At 42.4% G+C, this 9101-nt stretch overlaps 1 protein-coding gene across 1 annotated transcript; it reads left to right on the top strand.

The window, feature by feature from the left end:
* Positions 1–384: 384 nt before the first annotated feature.
* Positions 385–8568, top strand: FKBP14 (FKBP prolyl isomerase 14). Its single transcript, XM_014893943.2, has 4 exons — positions 385–665; positions 3228–3379; positions 6052–6179; positions 7380–8568. Exons 1-4 carry the CDS (start codon positions 460–462, stop codon positions 7536–7538), a joined length of 645 nt encoding a protein of 214 aa, XP_014749429.2. The 5' UTR covers positions 385–459; the 3' UTR covers positions 7539–8568.
* Positions 8569–9101: the final 533 nt, after the last annotated feature.

Genomic DNA, 9101 nt, shown 5'->3' with positions numbered 1-9101 from the left:
TGTGAATCGCGGCCCGCGTGACCGGCGGCAAAGAGAGGCGGAGGGGGCGGGGAGCAGGCGCGGAATGCCCAGAGCAGGTGGCCTCTCGCGGCCAATCGGAACGCGCCCTCGCTGCCGCCGCCGTCCAATCAACGGCCGGCAGCGGCCGGCTCTATTGTGCGCCCGCTCCGCGGGCCTGCCCCGCTCGCCGGCGCTGCCACTTCCCGGAGCGCTCAGCCCGCCCACCTCCCCCTCGGCAGTTCGGGCCTTTCGATTGGACGGGATGAGCGACGGACAGGGGCTCGCCCCAATGGGCGACAGCTTCTCCTGAGCTCGCCCTGCGGGGAGCCAATCAGCGCGCGCGCCGCCGGTGCCGGGCCGTCGGGAGCCGGGGGCTGGCAGCGGTGCGCGCCGCTGCCACGTCGGACGGACCGGCCGGGCTCGGGATGGCGGCGCGGTGAGGGGAGCGAGGCGGCGGCGATGGCGGCGGCGCTGCTGCTGTGCTCCGCCCTGCTGTGCGCGGCGGTGGGCTGCGCGGGCGCGGCGCTGATCCCCCCCGCGGCCGACGTGAAGGTGGAGGTGCTGCACAAGCCTTTCCTCTGCCACAGGAAGACCAAGTGGGGGGACATGATGCTGGTTCACTACGAGGGCTTCTTGGAGAGGGACGGCTCCATGTTTCACTCGACGTAAGTGAGCGCCCCGTCTTCTCCGAGCGAGCTGTGGCTGAGCTTGCGTGGGGAAATATACATATGTGTATACGTATATATATATGTATATTAAAGGAATAGAATCATAGAATGGCTTGAGTTGGAAGAGACCTTAAAGACTCCTTGACCCTTCCACAAGATCAAGTTGCTCAGAGCATCTGATGTGCCTTTGAACGCTGCCCAGGTTGCTCAGAGCCCCATCCTGCCTGGCCTTGGACACCTCCAGGAATGGCTTGTCAACAGCTGCTCTGGACAACCTGTTCCAGTGTTTACCACCCTTACGGTAAAGAAATCTACTATCTAATTTGAGCCTTTTCTCAGTTTAAAGCCATCACCTCTTTTCCTGTCACTACACACCCTTTTAAATTGTCTCTCCATCTTTTTTGTAGGCTCCCTTGAGGTACTGGAAAGGTGCAATTAAGTCACTCTGGAGCTTTCTCTTTACCAGGCTCAACAATCCCAGTTCTCTCAGCCTTTCCTCATAGGAGAGGTGCTGCTCCATCCCTCTAACAATTTTGGTGCACTTTCTCTGAACTTTATGTATATTTATTTTAATATAGATGATCTCTTCTGATCATGCTTTCCTGAATCCAGACCTCTTACAGTAGTCTGCAATCCATCTGCAAATAGCTCTGTGAGGAACAGTTTGTCAAGGGCAAGTGGTTTTTTGGTTGGTTGGTTTTTTTACTCCTCCCTCCCCAAAATTTGCGTTTACTTCTGTGCAAGGAAACAAAAGCAATGCATGAATGCCGTATTTGTTTTGGGATAAAAGAGCTTAAATAACACTGCATAAACTTCTCATTGAGGCCTCTCCCACTGCCACCTTTTTTCAGAAAGTTTGGTGTGAAGTAGTGTGTCACAATGCTGCTTAAGACGAACACCAATATTAAGGCTAATCTCCTTTCCCAAGGTTATAAAATAAATCTTAGCATTTTTCTGGTCAGTCTGTAGGAAGTAGAGCCATGTGCTGTTTCTTAAAAATGGGGATGTTATGCATGGAGTACCTATGTGGAAAGGCTGAGAGAACTGGCATTGTTCAGTCTGGAAAAGAGAAGGCTTTGAGGTGACCTAATTGTGGATTTCCACTACCTGAAAAAAGATGGAGAGAGACTTTTTGCAAGGGCATGTAGTGACAGAAAAAGGGGGAACGGCTTCAAACTTAGAGAGAGCAGGTTTAGATTAGGTTAGCAGAAAGAAATTTTTGCTCTGAATATGGTGAGACACTGGAGCAGGGAAGTTGTTGAAAACCCATTCGTGGAGGTGTTCAAGGCCAGCTTGGATGGGGCTCTGAGAACCTGGTCTACTTTAAGGTGTCCCGGCCCATGCCACAGGGAAGTTGAAACTGTGTGATCTTTAAGGTCCCTTCCAACCCAAACCATTCTATGATTCTGTGATTTGGGTGCAAGTTTTGGTACATGATCTCAGCGGTTTAATAGGTCTTGTACTGCGCATGAATTTCTGTTTGGTTTCTAAAGCTAACTATTAGTTTAAAAAAGTTACATGTGTCCTTCCACTAGCGGCAGCACAATCACAGCTTTTCATTATTCTTTACCTGCCCCTGACCAGACAAGTCAACATACCGGAGCCACAGAAATGCAAATAGGAGGAAGAGCCAGAAATTCGAGGGAGTCTGCTAAGAGCCTGCAACGACTTGCTAATGCTGAATGTCCTGTAAAACATCAACGAAGTGTAAATAGTGGAAGACAGCAAAATACTAAAGTCTCTGCAGGCTGCCTGAAGGCTACTTTTGTATATTAAAAGAAAAAAAGACAGTTTTGCATGTTTATGGTCTTGCAGACGATTCAACTAAAATCTCACTAATTTTCTCTTGTAGTTAACCTGCCTCTTTAAAAGGACTTCTAGTGACACACTAAAGTTTTTGCTGCTGACTAACTTCTGTAAGTGTTCTTTCCTGCATGACTAGTAAATAGAGCTTTCAAATTCCTTTTCTGTTAGTAGAGTGAAAGTAGTCCGGGTTGTCCCGGTTAAATCAGAAAAGGGTCTTGTCTCCCAAATCTAAAGTTGAATGTTTTGCATGAATTTATTTCTGTTTGTTTTTTTTTTCTAGACTGTTATGTGGTTGTTTTGTTGTTTGGTTCCCTCCCAATGGCTTCTTTTGAAAGAGATGAGGCTGATTCTTCTAAGCATGTTAAAATGTATATTGCTATCATGACCATGCTGGGCTGATACTTGAAATTTACGATGGCCTTGACTTTTAAGATTTTTAAGAAAAATGCCCTTCTAGTCTGATCAGTTTCCAAGTGGAATTAGGTGATGGGGAAGTGAGGGTGGAGTTCTGGATTGGTTAGTGTTGTCATAAACAGACCAGGTAAATGTTGTTTTATTTCTTTCCACTTCTCAATGAGCCTTGTCATGCAAAACATAAGTTTTAAAGACTTTAAAAGTGTAGGTCTTTCATTTAAGAAGTGTCAAGGTGCTGAGTAGTGCTGTATTTTTAACTATATCTACATGATGAGCATATTCCATCTGCCTTTTGTGGAACTTGATGTTTAAATACGAAGTGTTTTATTTCTTTTCCAGTCACAAGCATAACAATGGGCAACCTATGTGGTTTACACTTGGCATAAGGGAAGCTCTCAAAGGCTGGGACAGAGGGTTGAAGGACATGTGTGTGGGAGAGAAACGGAAGCTAACTATTCCACCAGCCCTTGCTTATGGAAAAGAAGGGAAAGGTAAAGCATGTGAAACATTCCCCTTGCTCTAATTGTTTCTAATCTCTGTATTTTATTGTTATTCTTGGCCTAAGAGGTTAGCAAGCTTTCAAGCTTTCCAGGTTGATTCCGTTAAAGAAGAAGAATTGAGGGAGTCAGGTGCTTTTTTTCATAAATTTGTTTCCTGCAGTAAAATTCATTAAGCGACTATGTGGTGAGTGCAGGAAAAAAAACAACCCAGGAACTGATGGTGGCTGCGTGTTTTAAGTGTCTTTTCTGTTAGTGCTGTGCTCAACAGTGCCCTGCTTTTTCTTTTTTTTTTTTAGTTTGTTTTTTTCCTCCTTCTTTTGCAGTCAAGTGGAGGTGGTTTCTTAGGTAACAGTTGGCTTTTTGGCTGTTGGATCTGTTTTTGTGGTAATACTTCATGAATGTGCATGGGCAAGCCTCATTCTTGCTTTCAGGTTTCCTTTAGAGCCCTAAGAAACTCCCTGTACTGCTGCCCAACCAGTTCTTAGATGATACAGTAAAAAGTCACTGTTTGTTTCTCCGTATAGGGACATTAATTCTTTTCCTCTTACAGCTGTTTTCAGTCTGGGCAGTGGTCCCTGTTATCCACAGTAAGATGTGCATGGGCAGTCACCTTGTCACCTACTGAAAATGCACTGACTGCTCTGCAGACAGACACAAACGTTGTTTGCAGGGTTTCCTCAACCTGTCTAATACTGAGGATGTTTGGGGCTTTTCCTTTCAAATATTTCCAGATTCCTATTCCGGAGGACCAGATTTGGAATAAAGTTAAACAAGTGACAGCTTGAATGCTTCCAATTTCTGCTTTATGGGATTAGTTTTTTAACTTTTTTTTTTGAGCAATTATTATGAATATTTATGTCATGACAAGAGTTGCAAAAAATGGCCTATGGTAGTGCAAGGTTCCAAAGGAAAAAGGATAAATATCTAGGAACATGTAGTCCGTCGTGCTAATGTTCTCTCCCATCACTCTGAGACTGTTTTGGGAATGAGGACGGCTTGCATGTTTGTATTTTCTGGCAAGTAGGGCTGCACACAGGCTTAGGACTCCATATTACCTCATGCCAGGTAGTATTCATACCTACAGCATACTTCATTCCCTCCTTTATTAAATGTACCTGTTTAACACATGTTTTTCTAGAAGCTCTGTTTTAGGGTTCAAGATACATTATTAGAAATAATGTTTCTACCAGAGAATGGGAACCTTGTCTTTATGCAGGGCTCAGCTGTAAACTTTTCTACAAAATTATATGAAATCCTGCAGTGCTCATGTAGTCATCACAGGCCTAATTGTTTGATTAATATGTAAAGCGCTATAGTTGTTCTTCAAAGACTTGCAAGCCTCACCTCTGTGTTTAGTGCAAGAAGGTTAAACAGCTAAACACTGCTAACTGCTGTAAGAAATTACTTGCTTTAGGAAGACTTTGAAGTATTTGAGCATAATTATGTTGCTGTTTTCAAGTGATGCCCTTGAATGCAGAATTATTTCATTTTCTTCATGCTTTTCTCTAAATGCACATCATTTCAGTAGCCTCCCACCTTGGTTGCTGTCTGACTCATCATTTGAGTCAGATGCCTTTTTCTGTAACACTCAAAAAAATTACCTGTGTTCCAAACTCTAAACAGTTTAGGGCACTGTGCCTTGTATTTCCAGAAGATTCTGCACTTTTATTCATCCCAGAAATCTACAAGCCTGTTTGTCACTGTGGCTCAGGGTGCATTTACCACCATAGCTCCAAAGTGGTAGAGGTGGGTTATTTTTCCCTGTCTTCTCAAGGCACTGAAATATATTTTGTGGTGCTGCCATCCAATATAGAAGTATATTTGGTCCTATTCAACCTCTCTCTATATAAAGAAGCAATCTGATGTGCTGAAAGGTCTTTGACAGTAGCTTCAGCCATCAGCATGAGGGCATATCACATCTCTGTAAAAGCCAGTGCCTGATAAACGGAAATCCTTGAGGTATGGTGGCATGGGGGAATGTTCACCAGTCTGTTCACCTTCATCAAAAATGCTGTTGTGATAACACATGCCTTGTGATTAGGTTTGGGTACTTAGTTTCTGCTGTGTTTGGAAATAACTTGGTGCTTTGTGCCCTGAGTCCAGAGACTGCTGTGGGACACCAACATCATCCATGCCCTTTTGCCTTTCTCTACAAAAGAGATTTTCCGAGTGGCAGAACAGCAGATCCAAGGTATCAGCTGCCAGTAGAGAGGAATTTGGGGACTGATGGGGTATCTGGAGGACTAAATTCTCCCTTCCTTCTCCCCTGTACATTAGTCTTGGCTGTAGCCTGTCTGACTGTACAGTCTCCTTTACTGTTTTCCAGTTTATCTGGCTCTGGCCATGAAAAAAAAATAAATTCAAGAACGTTGTTTGATATACTTCAGATGGTAATTGCTGAATAAGAGCTTGCATCAACACCTGCTAGTCTCCAACAAAACTAGTTGCATCTAAAGTTGCATTTATGCTGTAAGGGCTGCTCAGAATCCAGGCTACAGGCTGAAATGGTTGTAGTCATCACTGTTACAGATGCTTATCCTTACTAATACAAACTGCAGGATGCTTTGAAATGACTAGGTTTGCTGGAACATTGCTCTGATGCATATGGCTTTTGTGTGGCATTGAATATATAGTTGGTTTTAACTTTTCTCCGTTTTGGACAGGAAAAATTCCACCTGAGAGCACATTGATTTTCAACATTGACCTTCTAGAAATTAGAAATGGACCAAGGTCTCATGAGTCATTCCAGGAGATGGATCTTAATGATGACTGGAAACTATCCAAGCAAGAGGTAAGTGGGTTATCCTTCTCTTGTGAGCAAATCTAACAAGGTGGGAGAGTGGAAAAGAATGCACATCTCTGCTGCACTGCTCTGAGCCTTACATCCTAGTGAAAATTCTGGACTGGAGGTTCCAAAGGAGCCTTGGTAAGCTGAGGATAAGCATGTGACTCGTGTGCTGCATGCTTATGGAAGACTTTGATAAAGTAAAGCATCTTAGAAATAAAACCAGACTTCAGAGCTTTTTGGATTTAATTGCTGATTTATTAATAAACTGAGATTTCTTGTGCTGTAGGACAATCCTATTTCATAGTATTCACTCTGTGAAGGACATGTATTCAGCATTATTCACCATCTGTTTGTGTCTCATTTTCAAATTTCTGCTTTTTCAGCAAAAGTGATCCATGAGAAGCTAGTATAAACCACTGAATTCTTTATATCTGCATATTAGGAATATAAGCAATAACCCTAACAAATCCCAGAGACTGAAGTGACTAAAACAGACCTGAAACATGGTCCGTGGGTCTTATACAAGTGGTATCTGTTTAATAGAGGAGTATGTTGGTATTGTGATTTTTGTAGAAGGCTCTGCGATTCAGAACACTTGGGATCTCCATAGCTAAACCTTAAAAACTTACTAAAACAAATCTGATGTTTTTGAAAACATTGCTTACCATTAGTATCTAGCTTAATGTAAGTAAGTGTTCCAGTGGTCTGTTTCAAACCTGCCTTGGGTCTTTCTCCTTAAAATTTTTGAGTTATCTAGAAATCTTTTAAGGTATTTCCCATTGGAGCAGCAAACACTGAGATTGTGGACAGATTTCTGTATATATCTGGAGTGGCTGTTTACATGTACTAGGTTGTCAAGGTGTTAGAATATGGAAAAGCTGTCTCTGACCAACTGATTTCTAGTAACTTCTGCCCAGCTATTTGTACTTTACTGTGTAGACATCAGAAGACAGGCTGTCCTCACTCATTTTTTGAGTCAGATACCATAAAAGTATGGCAACAGCTTTGCTAGTTTTGCTGTCGCTTCTATCACTAAAGACCCTTCACTCAAAGGGACTGCAGAATCAGTTAGACAGTAGCAGTGGCACAGCAGGGGAGATATCTATTACCTAACACCACCATCCTGAGCATAGCATCCCTGTTATGCTGCAGTCATCAATTCCTTCATAAATCTGAAAATGTTCACTCTCTTTTGTGTAACAGGTGAAAATTTACCTGAAGAAAGAATTTGAAAAGCATGGAGCAGTGGTAAATGATACCCAGCATGATGCTTTGGTTGAAGACATATTTGATAAAGAGGATGAAGACAGTGATGGGTTTATATCTGCAAGGGAATTCACGTACAAGCATGATGAGCTGTAGAAAGAAAAGGGTGGCATAATTTTTTTTGACACAAATAGCTGTGACTTAGACTGTCTGGTTCTCATGTCATCTGAATTCTGTATTTCAGAATTGACAATTGCTCTTGGCAAAAAGAGAATTTCTATTCGTTATGTACAAGTGTTTTAAACTGTTTTAAAGTGTGAAAATGTACCTCCTCTTATACAGCAAAGACTTGCACATCAGTGTTTTTTAAATTTTGTATTAAATTATTTTTCAGAAATGTAACAGACTTTCCAGTTGTCATTCATTATGAAAATCAAAATCCAGTTCAATGACTTTTCTGTGATTTGTTTGTGTGCCAAAATCACTTTCAGCAGCTACCTTATGTATTACTTGTAGTCTGTGGCTTAGTTATTTGACCTTCTTTCCTGAGTGTCACTGCTTAAAAAGCGGTGTGCTGACCTTGGGTTTTTTTCCTGCAGATTTTTAAAAGATAAAGTAGAAGGCATCAGCATCTCTCTGTACAGCTGAGAAACTGATATAAAGCTGAATGAGAAGAGTGATTATCCTGTGCTGATTTTGCCCTTCTAAAGGGAGAGTGTTACTACCATGCCAGTAATTGTCTGCATTTTTCGTTAAATTTTGTGAAGGAAGCAGTAGTTAAATGTCAGCCTTTCTCTTCTACTGCCAGCAACATTATAGGAAACATCAGTAATTTGGAAAACAGCAAGTTGTGCTGCAGTGCAGTGGTGGTGTCCTTTCAATGTACATACACATTTGTTTTGAAGCATGGGCTTGGCATTCATCAGAAAAGCTCATACCTTTCTCTCCCAGCTTGAGGAGGGATCTTGAGCAGAATGTTACAAGTCTGAAGTTTTTCCTCTTTGCAGAAGGGAGAGAGTGTACTAACAGGAGGATCAGTATGGTCTGAAGAACAATTTCCATGGGCTTGTCTGCTTTTGCAGTTGTGTGAGTTGCAGAACTTGTTTCATTGCCCCTTTGCACATTTTTTCACAAGCAGCATACAAGTGATATAAATTTTAAATAAAAAAGTGAATTTTTTGAAAAATAGAGGTGTCAGAAAAGTGTTATGGTACTGTGTCTTTACAGAGGTGGAAATCATTAGGATTTCAAACACAAAATTGGATTTCAAAAACTTTGGAGAGGAAGAAACATTTTGCAATTGTCCATGGTTTCTTAAATGAGAGGGCAGAGTATCTCAGGGACAGAATTTATTCTGACATCGTTAACCTATGGGTCTATGAACACAGCATTGTACTTGAAAATTGATGCCCAATCCAGTTGTATGAAAGTGAGATTGCTGCATTGCACTAACCCTTAGCTACGGCGAACCGAGACTGCATTCGAGGTTCTCAGTGCTGTAGGTGTGTTAGATGTTTCCCTGCCACCTAGTGTCACAACTGAGGAGTAGAGGACTGCTTCATTGAACGGAGTTCAGCTGCAGAGGGCCTTTAGAGATGCCTTAGAGATGCCTTTAGAGACAGTAGTGACGACTGGGGGGAAAAGGAAAGGTGTGAGGGTATGCAGACCTAAAGCAGTTCTCTTTTGGTTTTCTTCCAGCATCTGACATTTTGTGGGTGA

This window comes from Sturnus vulgaris, chromosome 1 (genome assembly GCF_052056855.1).
Source record: "Sturnus vulgaris isolate bStuVul1 chromosome 1, bStuVul1.hap1, whole genome shotgun sequence".
NCBI lineage: Eukaryota > Metazoa > Chordata > Aves > Passeriformes > Sturnidae > Sturnus > Sturnus vulgaris.
Note: the sequence above shows the minus strand (reverse complement) of the source record. Positions and strands in the feature narration are given on the sequence as shown.